Genomic DNA, 13,955 nt, shown 5'->3' with positions numbered 1-13,955 from the left:
TCACATAGATGGCTGAGGAACTTCAAAAGCTACTTCATCTCTTTGATCTGAAAGAAAAATCAAGGGGGGGGAAAAAACAACCCAAAGCTCGACTTGGAATTGAACTACAAAGTCTCATCAGAGCAAACGACTAGAGATTCACTAGAGATTATGACCTCAATCTATTATTAAAATGGAGTCTGTGGACATGAATGATTCAGTAGTATTAGATGGCATTAATCAGCTTAGTAACAGCCTGCAACACCATCTTTAGCAGCATTCTCAATGAAACAGCAGGAGGAAATGGGGTTTGAACAGTGTGCAAGTAAGTGCTTGTGTCTCCCAAGTCCTTGGGAATGAACCCAATGAACTCCCAAAGGTGTGTGGAATAACAGAGTCAAATCTGAAACTAACTCCCCCATCTAGTGGCCAAAAGCTGTCATCGCATCTAAAATCTTCACAGAATGAAACCAGTATGACTTAAAGCTTGACAACATCAGGTGTCAAAAGTACAGAAATGCTATACTCAAGTAGAAGTACAGATAATTGTGTTCAAAAAGACTGATTCAACCTCTTTACTCAAGTAAAAGTAAGTAAAAGTACATGATCTGAAATGTACTCAAAGTATAAAGTAAAAAGTATCCCTATGAATGACATTCCTACTGGCTGGCTTTTTTTTTTGCAAGGCTAACTCATTCTCAAGTCATTTATAAGAAAAGAAATTATCGGCAATTCCCCTCAAATGCAATAAAACTTAAGTAAAAAGCCTCTTTTGAAAGTACAGATATTTGTTTTAAAATTAAGGGGGTAAAAGTAAAAGGTTGTCAGAAATTTGAATACTATACTACTTATAATAAGTAAAGTACAGATGAAAATTCTACTTTAGTTCCGTAACAATGTATTTGTACTTTGTTACTTCCCACCTCTGGACAACATGGCTTTAGTTGATGTAGTAGTACTGTTCCTGAAAAGCCTGACAACACAGGTGAACCTCATTTTGACTGGAGCGATGACTCGTGAAGATAAACACGCATGGTTTGACCACAAGGTAGAAGAAAATTTGATTTATTGTGGTGAACATGAACATGAAAATCTGACAAGACAGATATCGATTTGTTGTTGTTACATAATCAAACCATAATTTCTTGTTTAGGTGGGCTTTGCCCAAATTCAAATTGTTAACACATGTACTTGCGAACGTAACATTTCTAAACAATGGAATTTGGAACTGGAGCAACTTATTTTGAAAACCGCTTTCACGCATTTTAAAAAAACAAAAAACTATGCTCATACTATACTCAGTTCTTGGACTACTAGCAACATTATGAAGATATGAAATGAGTGAACAGTAAATGCATGGCCTTTTTCAGTAACAACAATCACTAGAGCGATACAACAGCAAAGTATTGAAGTTTATCTAAAATCATTCCTTAAGATCACAGAAGCTTAACAAATTAATGTTGGAATATAAATCTAAAATAGAAAGTAAAATCTACAATAAAAAATACAACTCAAACGCAACTTCGGCTCCCACCTGACAATCTTTGACCTAAAGGAGCATTACTAATGTTTTTTTCAAGCTTTGCATAGATGCTAACTCAGAATACATTTCTTAAATTTAATGTTTTAGATGAGGAAAGTAAGACAGATGCTGACTAAACAAATATTTTACGCTCCTATCCAGGCTCCCCAAATCTGAACGATGCCAAGCAGGGGTGAAGTAGATTAACAGCAGAATTTCTCCCTTACTTTTGGCATGTGAACATTGACTTCTACAAATCCTGGAACATAACCGCATACGTCTGGCTTACTCGTCGGCATCTGCAAACTGGTCTGGCTCAGTGGGATTGTTGTGGCAGTGCCATCGGACGGGGCGTCGGTGGTGCACGGCTGGGTGGTAATTGGCTGTCACTGGCAGGACAACTGTGTGCGTTGGCTTAAGTGTCAAATCACGCAAAGCAAAATCGATCACATCATGTGGACCTGGAGGAGGAACAGAATACCAGCACAACATTTGCACTTGACCTGACTTCAGCCTGAGCAGAAATAGCTTGTTAAGAAATGCTGAAATTGGCAATATCCATTTTTAGTTTCCCTCATTAGACTGCAGTTGTAACAACACTAATGTAATTTAACTTAATGCAAAATGTTAATTCATATTATTAAAAAATGAATACACTGATGCTGGTTGGGATCGCCTGCCACAAAAGCTTGATTGCATTAAGATGGCCCCTCTTTATTTGTGAATCATCTTTCATGCTTTTCACTTGTAGAAAGTCCTCTCTTACAAATAGATGTTTTTTTGTATGATGGGTTTGTTTTGGACATGGAGAATGAAATGCTGTACAATGGCTCAACCAGACCGACAACTTAAAAGGGCAATACATATGAATAAATAAGAATAGAAGAAATAACCAGGCATTGAGTAAAAGAAAATGGTAGCTTAGCATCTAAATGTGTGCAGATGATTTAAATAAGAACAGGTTCCTGTTTCCTCAATACAGACTATACCAAGCTGAAATATTAACAGGTGCGACACCAAGAAAATTTTATTAAAATAAAGTATTTATTTGCTTGTCCTACCGCTTTGAGGCAATAACATAAAACGTCTTTTTTCCCTCCTTGTTGACCCTAAATCCTTTTTTTACAGGCCTCTACCAAATGGTTGAGCTAACTGTTAAGGGTTAATGTTAAATACACTACGTAGAAATAAGATAATTAAGCAAAGCTATTCTTAAAGTGTCACAATAGAAACAGAAGGTTAGCACTAAATCACAGAATATCAGCTGAACATACTATGGACTCCATTCTCACCACCGAGTAGAGGCCCCAAAGGAAATCAGCCTAAATATTAAAACCATCGCTGTGGTTCAATTATGATCTATGGTCATTTATGTTCTTCTGGACTGGAATACAAATGTATTTATTTATTTTAAAGTTATTTGGGGGTGGAAATGGCAACAACAGTATTCTTCCCGGGCACGCAACACTGGAAACATCGACTTAACCAAAGTTTTAATCATTGAATTCTTCTTTTGTGGCCAAAACTATTTCAAATTATACTTGTTTTGCCTCAGTTAAAACAATCACTATTGGAGGAAAGAAGCAAAACATCAATAGAACTGGTTATGCCAAACTTTCGAGTCACCTTTTAGATATAATAGTATAGTATTACTAGTATATGTATTACAGGTATTGTGTGACCTCAGCAAATAGTATGGATACAGTGCTATGAAAGGAGAAACTGTCATATTTAAATGTTTGTCTTTACCGTAGGGTTGGACGCCGTTACAGATCTTTTCCGAGTCAGTCAGTGTGACCTCTTGGATCTCCTTTTCCCAGTCTTCCTGCTCTTTTGGTGGAGGCGTCAGCTGGAAGACTTCAGCTGTTCTGGAAAGGTTGGCGGCACGATAAGTGTCACACAAACAAGGAGGCTACCAGCAGCTAAAGCTCACTAATTCACATCAGATATATCTAGTTCACTTGATCCATACAATAACTGAAATGTATAAACAATAATTAGTGGTTTAACCCCCCGTTTCCTCCTTATGTTAAACAGACTAATATGAGAGTATGGTAGTATCAATCTTCAACTATAACTCTCAGACAGAAAGGTTCAAAGAGTATTTCCAAAAAAATTCTAACTATTTCTTTAACATTGCATAACTTAATTGCAAACTTTAAAAAATAAATAAATAAAGAAAAAGGTACAGTTCACAGCAAAATCAACATATACATATTTCTCCTCTTACCTGTAGTGCTATTTATCAATCTAGATTGTTTTGGAGATACAGGCTGGAGAGATGTCTGCCTTCGTTCCAATATAATGGCACTATAATATAGTGCCATTATATTGTCACATATGACACTCGGCTTGTGGTGCTCAAGATAATCCACAGACCTTGTTGAGAGCAGTTTCATGGAGGATGAAACATTGCTATTGAGTTTTTCCAAATCCCTCTAAATTGGACAAAAGTCAGACATCTCTACAGCCGATATAAGTAGGCAACACACACTTAAACAATCTAAATTGATAAATAGAGCTACAAGAAAGAGGGAAAATATGTATTTTTGATTTTGGGATGATCTGTCCCTTTAAGACCGTAGTAATCCACTAAAAGGTACAGTGAAGTTGCATTTTTCAAATCCTGTCTACACATTTTTTTAAGTCACCTGTCTGCCTGTACTGATGCATCTCTATTTTAACCAATGCAACAATTGTCTACACTAGCTTATGCTCAAGACATAAACAGAAGAATCGACTGACAGGTTTGAACTATGCACAATTTGATTTATTCAAAAAGGTCGGTGGCGCACCTCTTCTTACGTCCGAATTTCCTCCTTCCTCTCCAGTTCTTTGCCGTTGCTGACAGGCTGAGCTGTGGTGCCTTTTGTTCAGAATTACACAGGGAATCAACCGTGTCGAGACTGACGGGTCCCTTCACTGAGCTACCAACGACATCGCCTGGCCTGCGGACCCTGCCAGATGCTGAGTTAACAGTGACAGTTGAAACAGTGCTTCCATATTTCCCGAGTGTCCTTTGGGGCTCTGCTTTTATACTCTTGCCTTTGTAGCAATGGTTAACATGACCATTAAGCATGCGTGGCGGTTTGGTAACATACACCGTGCCAGCTGGCGTGCTCTCAGTGGCAGCAGCTGGGCAGCCATCGGGAGCAACGGCTCCATTAACCAAAGCTGTGCCTGGGACCTGATCACTGGCTTTCCAGGTGTTGTGACGCCTTCCTCCTCTTTTACCCACATAGCTCACACCGTTGTGAGGCATCACGTCCCCTGTAACATACAGTGGAAAGGTTTGATGTAAGTGCAAAGAATGAAAGAAAACACCATGATAACAATACAAAATCGACCCTAATGCCTTTGGTGATCACCTAATCCAGTCTGCTTAGTACTAAAAGATAGTAGACGTACATTTAACATTCACCCCGGGACATTTCTAAACATTGAAAAATGTACTAGTGTGTAATTTGTATTTCTTTACACATACTTACTTAGCTCTATTTATAAAATATAATCTGGTACACGTGTTTACTTTTAATGGTTTAATGTTTAATGGTTTATTGTGAAGATGAGGTTACTTTAATCTCCCAAAGTCAACATTGTCTAAAAAATATATAGATTTGCTTTCGTGGTGCCTTAATGCGCGTTAACTGTTTGGTGCGATCTAAAGTTAGTGCCCCCTTTAAAAGCAATTTAATGCTACTTGCAAGATGTTACACACCACCGTTTTAACTGCGTGGTCTAAACCATAACACATTTGAGCGGTAAAAAAAAAAAAAAAAAAGACACATAGCTACTTTGGTTGCCGGTTGACTGCTAGCTAACCCACCTGCTAACACACCGCTCATTGGCTAACGCTAACTTAGCGTTGTGATTGACCGCTAATGTCGTTTCGGCGGTTCCCCTCGTGTATTTACCACGGGGGGGGGGGAAGCAACAAACCAGTTAACGAAACACACGTAAGGGGTCCTTCCGATAAGGCTGTTGATGGGAAAGCAACCCCATAATTTAACTCTTAAGTGCTAAATGAAGCTACCGTCACCTTACCTGTACTGTAGCCTGAGGCACACGTCGCCGGAGCAGCAGCGCTCAGTGTGGACGAACAAAAAGGAAACAAACGTTACGCCGCTAGATGGCGCCACAAAACAACGTCCTATTTGTAGACTTCGGTTTTTTTTTTGCATGCAGTCGAGAATGGAACATGTATATGACGTTTGTAATGTGTTCCTTGGCAGAGGCCGACGCCTGCAGTTATGTAGCTAGTTAGCCATAGACTGTTAGATTATTCAGGACGTCAATGATCGAACAGCGACCCCTCGCGGTTCTGCTTCCGTTTCCCTTTACGTCATTGCGTCACCTGCGACGTAGAGAGCAGTCTGCAAACACGGGTGGGCGATACTGCAACATTTTTTTCGATACAATAATAGGCCATAATTGACGATTCCAATATTTGTATGATTTTCATGACCAATTATTTGTCAGAGGTTAACAATCATTTGTAAGCTGAATGGAAGAATGTCTATCTGCCATCTGCGAGACCCAGGTTTATTCCCCAACTGAAGCATATCAAAACTGGCTCCATAAACTATGTTCACCACAACAGAACGTCATTTTCACACACCGTTCTAATATTTAATGAAATGGGTAAGACTGAAACTGATCCTATAAATATAATTAATTTAAAAAAACAAGACATAGTATCGATATTTGGGGATGGATTTGGGGAGAAGGTCCTTTCCTGTTTCATCATTGCCCCCTCATGCACAAAGCAAAGGTTCATAATGAGGTGGTTTTGTGAATCTGGTGCTGAGGATAGACTGACCTGTACAGGGAACTGGAAAGCTCACAAAGCCTTCCCAGTACAGTGTAGGCTGTCACAGCATTATGTGGTACATACTTTGACATGTTAACAAATATAGAAACCAAGAAAATGTCTGTCATTGATAAGATTGGGTTATTTGATGTCAGCTCAAATGTTTTCAGCAAACCCCAGTGGCAGCCTAAGACAGCAGCACTGACAGCACAGAACAAGCAATTTCTTCTTTTATGTATTATGTGAATGGAAATAAGGAGACATAAACATCATTGAAAATAAGAAATTCCATGAGACAGCATCACTACCAAAGCCATTTTTATTGCTGTTTATAGTGACTACATCGCAACGGATAGCCCTAATAGTTAAAAATTTAAGAGCTACATAAAATGGGTTTGTGACTAATTGTACAACTTAATGTACTGTTTATTTTAATTTTTTTAATCTAGAATGGCGCAAGCAGCTATAGAGTAAAAAGATTTGTGAAGCAAAACAAGACACAAATATCCAGGTATTGGTAAATAAGTTAATATTGCTCATAATGCTCACCATTTAGTTTAAGTTAGGAAGACAGTTTACAACCATATAAAAGCCATTTGAAAGCAGACTGAAAAGCAATGGACTCACCAGGACCAACAAAAAAATAAAATTAAAAAACAAATGGAGAAAGGAAACAAAACACCCCCCACTGCATTAAATAACCTGCCAACCATACAAAGCATTGCGCTGTAGCTACCGCTTTTCTAACAGGACGCCTAAAAGCAATCACCAGTTTGTTATTGATAAAACTGTATAAAATCGTTTTCATAGTATCAATCTGAAAAAAGATTGGTGAGTGGCACATGAATACAAATTATCACTGTATAATTACAACATTTACAATCAAGAAAATATGTCAGACGTAGACATACAATGTACCGTCGAAAACTATGTATATCTATCGCAACGTCGTCTTGAAAAATGTCCTCAAAAGGCACAGACAGAAGAAAAGGTGAACCATGCAAAAGGAAAACATTTTTCTTTTTTTGTGCAAGGAAGCAAAACTCAAGTTTAGAATAATTACATAACACAGCAGATTGTAATTGTTTCCCTTCCCCTAACAATGCCCTCTGTATTACAGTATTGAATACTGTACATGTGAGTTACAGCGTTATCTTAACTCATTACAGAGATCCAAAAAAGCCTGTTTGGCCTCAAAGAAAGTGAATCATCCAGTTGTACATTCATGATATTTACAGTATCATAGACTTTCAGAGGGCTTTGAGATGGCTGATCCAGTTTTTTATACCAATGAGTGAGTTTCCTGTGCTGCTCACGTACAATATCAAGAGTTTCACTGAGAGATTATTCAGTAAACCACGTAACGATGGCAACCGGTCACCACACACCCTGTACATTCACATCCTGACATTTCTGTGCAACATCATCGTCTATTGCTAGCAACAAAGTCAATGCATCGTTAGCAAATAGCCACCATGGAAGTTACGCTTCAAAGACACTCCTTGGCTGCAGCTTCTGCTCCATAAAGTGACACTCTACTACTCTGAACCGACTAAGGGCCACTTCTCAGTGAAAAAAAGATTCACTATTGGACTGATTGACACTGCAATGCTGTTGCAAGGCTACTGGAAGACAATGTTCTCAAGAAGAAACCAAAGCAAATTAACCTTCAATTAACCTTCACCGACTTCACCAAAACGCTCCTCTGCTTGGATACATGGTCCATCATCTGACACCGCAAATCTCTAGGGGAAGAGATTTGTTTACTTCAAATCTTCCGCTTTTCTCTATCCCCTCTTAAAACGTGCCTATCCAAATAAGTCACCAACATGCATTTTCTTCAGAGAACAGCTTTGTGAGGGGAAAAGACAGGCGGTTTACAGATCAGGCGACACTCCACTGGTCTGCCCTAATGCCTCTGAGGTTTGGGGTTTACAGTCTGCTTGCTAAGTTGTTCGTCTGTCTCACTGTATTTTCCTAAAAGATCACACCAAACTGTCTTTCTGTGGATAAACACAGCTAACGTTACACCAGGATGCAGCCAAACCCACGTCAGGTTTGTGACATTGTTCCAGTTTTCATGCCAAGGTACATGTGTCCAGTGCACTAGCGTATGGGCGACTTTGTCCATCCTCAAAGTATGTTGCAGCGCGGGATATTCCTGGGAATATCAGTCGTATTAAATCAAAGCTGCGACAGTAACAGCAGTTCACAGCATAGAATAAAAACAGAGGAGATCACATTGAAGAGTCACAGCAGTATGACCTGCAGCCGGGGAGAAACCCCTGGTTGAGAACAATCTCCGATTCTAGAAGTTCTTTTCCCAGCACGACCAGCAGGTGGCGATGTGTGTTAATGTATAAGTTCCAGTTTCTACCGCGGCCTCCAGTTCTCTCTGCTTTCCTGTACACATTCCCGACTCGGGTTGCAGGTTCTGATCAAACAACTGGAGCGATCCTCATTCTCCCGAGATGGGGAACGATTCTCACTCCAGTTGAGTCGCTGCTAGTCGCCCTTGATCTCCAGGATGGAGGGGTTGTGGTCCAGGATGGACAGGATGATTTTGTCCATGTACTGTCGCAGACGGATGTTGATTTCTTCCTGCTCCTTCAGGGCTTCCATCAACTGGGGAGAGAGATGTAAGTCAAACAAATGTTTATGTTGCTAGAATTACCGTCTATTTTACTTTTTTCCATACAAAAGAATCAACCACATTCACTCATAGATCAAAGCCCATCAATGCCAATTCCAGCTACAGATTTCATACTGCTCAGTATTTCCAGTTGAAGCACATGTACTGTATTTCCATGACATGGGTCAGTGTCAGGTATGTGTGAGAAATGACCTCAACATCAAGAAAAATACATTCAAATCTACAATAACGTAAGAAGTAGAACAGTGTCAATGCTGTGATATGTGCTTTAGGCTTTAACTACTACGTACGTAAAGCACTGGTCATCACATCAAATCCATTTTGTAACATTTAACAGTCAACAATGACAATGCAGTCTGCTGGAGAATAATATACGTGTGAGGAGGATCTTTTCCTGAGTTCACCTGGTCTCTGGAGGCATTTTCTATCTCAGCGGCGAGGGACTGGGCCTTGGTCTGTGTGGCAAACAGGGTCTTGGCTTCATATAGACTGAGGCTGAGGATCTGGCCGTTAAGCTCGTCGTTCTGCTCTCTCAGCTTCTGGTTCTCCTAGAAACACAGGGATGGATGAGTGGAGAGTGAGATACGTATCTGGACCACACAAGTGTAATCAGCGGTGACGGTAAAGCTTTTAAAAAACATGTAAAAACAACCGCTACTCAAGCCTCACTCAACCCATACGACAAAACACTGCACTTCATGTAGCTCATCCAGCAGCAAACACAGCGATCTATTTTGGCAACACCTACAGGACGTAACAAGGGTTATGCGTGTTACAGAACAAACTGCTCCCCTGCTTGTTTTTTCTGGTGTGTTATGAAAGCTCCATGATTAAGTTGCCTTTGAACGCCAACTAGAAGTCAGTTTGCTTTTCCCTCGTTGTGTGTCTATCCATTAGCGAGGAAATTGCAGCACTGACCCCCAGTCCAGCTTGGGCAAGTTCACTCTACTCCATTGTGATTAGTGGTTAATCAGGAGGTCACAGAAGCAATTTTACCATCAGACCAGGACGGAGCCGAGCACCAGACAACACCAGGTGCTGGAATTCGGGGGGGAGAAAGTCCTGGGACACAAATCGCTGGACACACACACACATACAGACATTTACAGAAGTGCACAGGGAAGCATAAGATAGTGAGCTAATCCTCATGGACGTCACAGGGCAGTGTCTCTCAAATAAAATCATTTGTCCACAGAATGTGTCTGACCAAAGGCATTCAAATTGAATTCTTCTAAATCTAAAGAGGGAGAAAGAGACACAATGACCAAAGCATCTGCAGATTGAAGCTGGAATCAAACCAGTATTCCTAAATGTTCCCCTTCTCGCTCGCCCGTACTTAGTGTGACAAGTTTGGTTTGAGTTGCCTTTTCTTGTTGACTAAGGAACTTTGGTGCATCATGTCTCTGATATATCATCACATGTACTGAAGGTGTGTCAGACAGAGGCCTCTATACAACTTCAAGGAAAGTTAACATCTACTTGGAAAACACTCATCTGCTCCCTACTCCCCTAATGTTTCCTTTGCACCAGGTCTGTATGCTTCCCAGCACTGGAAACAGTAACATGATATTTAAGTCTGGCAGGTTGATACCTAGAGGCAAATGTCCCCGTATCTGGGAGTAGAGAAACGAAAGAAGAGAGAACATGTACTCTGTAGCAGGTACTGCACTGCAATGAAGCTGGGTTAAGCTCCATTAACCAAACTCATCAGTTCAACATGTTGAGGCGATTTAAGGGAATGAGAGGGGCCGAGGTGATCGCTTTTGACCGTTTCAAGTCCATCACCACACCGTTAATGTGTGGTAATAAATTCTGCCAAAACCCACTCTGTTTCTATGTGATCCACTTAGCAGCCACGGAAATATCAAATAAGTTATCGTGTATAATGGAAATGCTTCTCCTTCCTGTAAGAGCAAGGTTACAGGAAGCAAAGTGCATTGAGTCTGCATGGATAAATATAACTCAAGTAGCCCATCTGAATCACTGTGCAGATACACTGAACAGAGTTAGAGGGCTTTACATTTGTGTAGAAATAATGCAGGGATGAGATGATTGTGTTCATCGAGATGACTTCAACAGAGACTGAAAGTAAGTAGCCTGATTTTCAGTAATGTTAAATGGTGAAAAACACTTTATAAAAGCTCACGATAAATAAAATGAACTTGTACCCTGTGACAAATGTATCAAATTGAGACACATTTTGGATATCAAGGATAGGAAAACAATTAATAAGTTTGACTTAAATCAATGCAAACAAATAGTCAGCCAAGAGACGTCCACTGTTTTATTCAATCTGTGACACATAACATCTTTGCACATCTAGTCCTCTCAGGTGCATCAAAACCAGCTGTACAGGAGGAGCCATTTTGCTTCCCCATTCTCTTAAAATCAACGTGAATGCATTTTATGATCATCTTAAAGCCCACTCAGCGGCTACAACACTCGGTGAGCTGACTGGGTAAAACAAAGAGAGTCTTTCATCGGTACCTGCTTGAGCCTCTTGACCTCGTGCTCCAGCTCCACCTCCCTGGTCCTGCTGTTGAAGTCTGCCAGCCCGGAGGAAGAGCTGCGACCGCGGCCAGTCCTCTCTGCATCCAGCTTGAAGAGCTGCAAATGCTCCAGCTCTCGACGCAGGTCCTCGATGACCTGCACACGGAGAAATGAACAACGTTATATAAGGCCAGTGCAGGATTCTGTGGGTGTGGGTGTATGAGGCGGCACAATGGCAGTGAGAGAGAGAAGAATGAAAGAGAGGAAGCAGAACAAACAATCCACTCTGTGTGTCTGATTGCATGAAGAAGTAGTCCCTCCCACCTCCTGCATGGCTTCCTTTTCTTTCTGGAACTGCTGCCTGTTCTGTCTCAGCTTGTCCATCATCTTCCTGTAGAGGTCCATTTCATCCTTCAGGCGCAGACTGGTGTCCTCCAGCTTGTCTGTCATCCTTTGCTTCTCCTGAGGACGGACAGACATGCACACACAGTTACAGTTGGAAGTTTGTTTCCTGCTGATGTTATATCAAATCAGCCAAGCACATACACACACTTATGAGATGGGTGTTCCTGTTGACAGTACAGTTTACCCAGACGCCCAGGACCAAAACAGAGCAAAATAATGAAGTCCAGACGGACGGAAGGTTCACCACCACGCACTTGTAGTCACAAGTGATGATTGAGAGGGATTATTGTAGTATGAGTCTATACATCGTTTTCTGAGGAAAATCTTTTAAGCCTTTAAAGGAAAACACCACCGCATTTCCATACTGAACTATGTTCTGCTCTGATGTTAGACGAGGTGATACATACCTCCCTCTCCTCTGTGCGTGCACTAAATGGCTCTTGAGCGCACTCCGCGCAGCGCTAATTTGCTAGCATGTAGCTTGTCCTTAGGATCCAAAGGGGGGTGAAGTTAGAAGCGACCAAGCACTTCCACGTTGTCCCTATTTAAATACGGTTACGTGAGTATTTACAGGACCCAAGTTTGGTTACACAAAATTAAACATGCCAATTTTTATAAGCGGATAACAAGGATAACTATATAGTATGGCGGAATAACAACTGGAAGCACTTCGACGTCGGCGCAGTAATATCATCACTCAAAACATGACGGGACTATATACCTTCTGCTTGTTTTCACAACCCTGTACGATGCACGTTATAACCATGATGTTTGATTGTTCACAAACTATCTTACTACAACCTGATGCTTCCTCAACTGTGCACAAACTACTACAGCTGGTGCAGGCGACGGCGTGCAGGTCACGTAGGTTCTATTGACGGAAGTAAGAGGGGGAGCGGAGTGATGATATTACTGCGCCGACGTCGAAGTGCTTCCAGTTGTTATTCCGCCATACTATATAGTTATCGTTGTTATCCGCTTAGAAAAATTAGCATGTTTCATTTTGTGTAACCAAACTTGGGTCGTGTAACTACTCACGTAACCGTATTTAAATAGGGACAACGTGGAAGTGCTTGGTCGCTTCTAACTTCACCCCCCTTTGGATCCTAAGGACAAGCTACATGCTAGCAAATTAGCGCTGCGCCGAGTGCGCTCAAGAGCCATTTAGTGCACGCACAGAGGAGAGGGAGGTATGTATCACCTCGTCTAACATCAGAGCAGAACATATTTCAGTATGGAAATGCGGTGGTGTTTTCCTTTAAGTTGAATATTTCCTGTGAAACCTTTGGTCCTAATCTTATTTTGTCGGCGCAGCTATCTGCTTTTTGTGTTTCTCACATAGGCACTGTCATCGTCATAGAAATAGAATACGAGCAGAACAGACATCCCCATTCAAAGCTACGTGGCAGGATGGTCAGAGCGGCGGCCATTTCCACGTGTACTGATGCCATTGCGTCCGTCGTAGCAGACTAACTTCGTATAAACTGACTTGAGGCAAATTGCACACTCACTGCTGTGAGGTTATCAATAAAATGCAATAGAGTAAAAGCATCTGAATACTTAATCTACACACGTTTTCAGCAGATGAGTGACACCTTAGTTAGGCTTGTTTCCTGTAATAAGTGTAGCACCAAAGCATGGTGGGATTAGCTAGCTAGCTAGCGGTCAGCGGGCTAGTCAGTCATTTTATTTTATACTCGTCAAATGACCACATAAAATTGATCAATGTCTGTTCTACCTTCTATTCTGTTTCTATGGGTGTGGTTCACCGTTGGAACACCTCATATCCTAGATAAAATAACAGTAACTCATTATCTCTGTCTGTGTGCACACATTATTCAACTATTAGGAAACAGTACTGTGAGGACTGTGTTGGCCTGGATTGGTCCAGATAAGAGACATCAGCTGGATGTGTTAAGAGTACGCCACCAGTTTAGCATGCACTCCTAAACAAATAGGCAGACTCACAATGGATAGCTAAAAAACAAGGATCACTAGAACGAGAGATATTGGACCTCATGCAAGAACATGTTTCTATTATTATCTTATGAACTATTATCTTGTGAACATGATGATAGTTCATAAGATAATAATAG

General features: G+C 40.9%; 1 protein-coding gene and 1 long non-coding RNA gene across 5 annotated transcripts in view; both read right to left on the bottom strand.

Annotated features, from left to right (window-relative positions):
* Positions 1-1,641: 1,641 nt before the first annotated feature.
* Positions 1,642-4,499, bottom strand: LOC311010717. Its single transcript, XR_014596825.1, has 3 exons — positions 4,297-4,499; positions 3,251-3,369; positions 1,642-1,962 (listed from the first exon to the last, which is right to left on the bottom strand). It is a non-coding gene; the product is annotated as an uncharacterized lncRNA (long non-coding RNA).
* Positions 4,500-6,052: 1,553 nt separating this feature from the next.
* The window catches only part of rab11fip4b (RAB11 family interacting protein 4 (class II) b), a 52,681-nt gene continuing 44,778 nt past the window's right edge, over positions 6,053-13,955 (bottom strand). For 3 of the 4 annotated variants that reach the window (XM_084006324.1, XM_084006321.1, XM_084006322.1), the window contains exons 9-13: positions 11,779-11,916; positions 11,452-11,610; positions 9,961-10,041; positions 9,369-9,512; positions 6,053-8,936 (exon numbers count right to left, since the gene is read on the bottom strand). In XM_084006324.1, the coding sequence (XP_083862450.1) occupies positions 8,817-8,936; positions 9,369-9,512; positions 9,961-10,041; positions 11,452-11,610; positions 11,779-11,916 (642 nt within the window). In that variant the 3' untranslated portion in view covers positions 6,053-8,816. The remainder of the gene's footprint in view (positions 8,937-9,368; positions 9,513-9,960; positions 10,042-11,451; positions 11,611-11,778; positions 11,917-13,955) is intronic. The other variant, XM_084006323.1, reaches the window with a different exon arrangement.

This window comes from Eutrigla gurnardus (assembly GCF_963514095.1).
Source record: "Eutrigla gurnardus genome assembly, chromosome: 3".
Taxonomy (NCBI): domain Eukaryota; kingdom Metazoa; phylum Chordata; class Actinopteri; order Perciformes; family Triglidae; genus Eutrigla; species Eutrigla gurnardus.
This window is presented reverse-complemented; position numbering and strand designations above follow the sequence as displayed.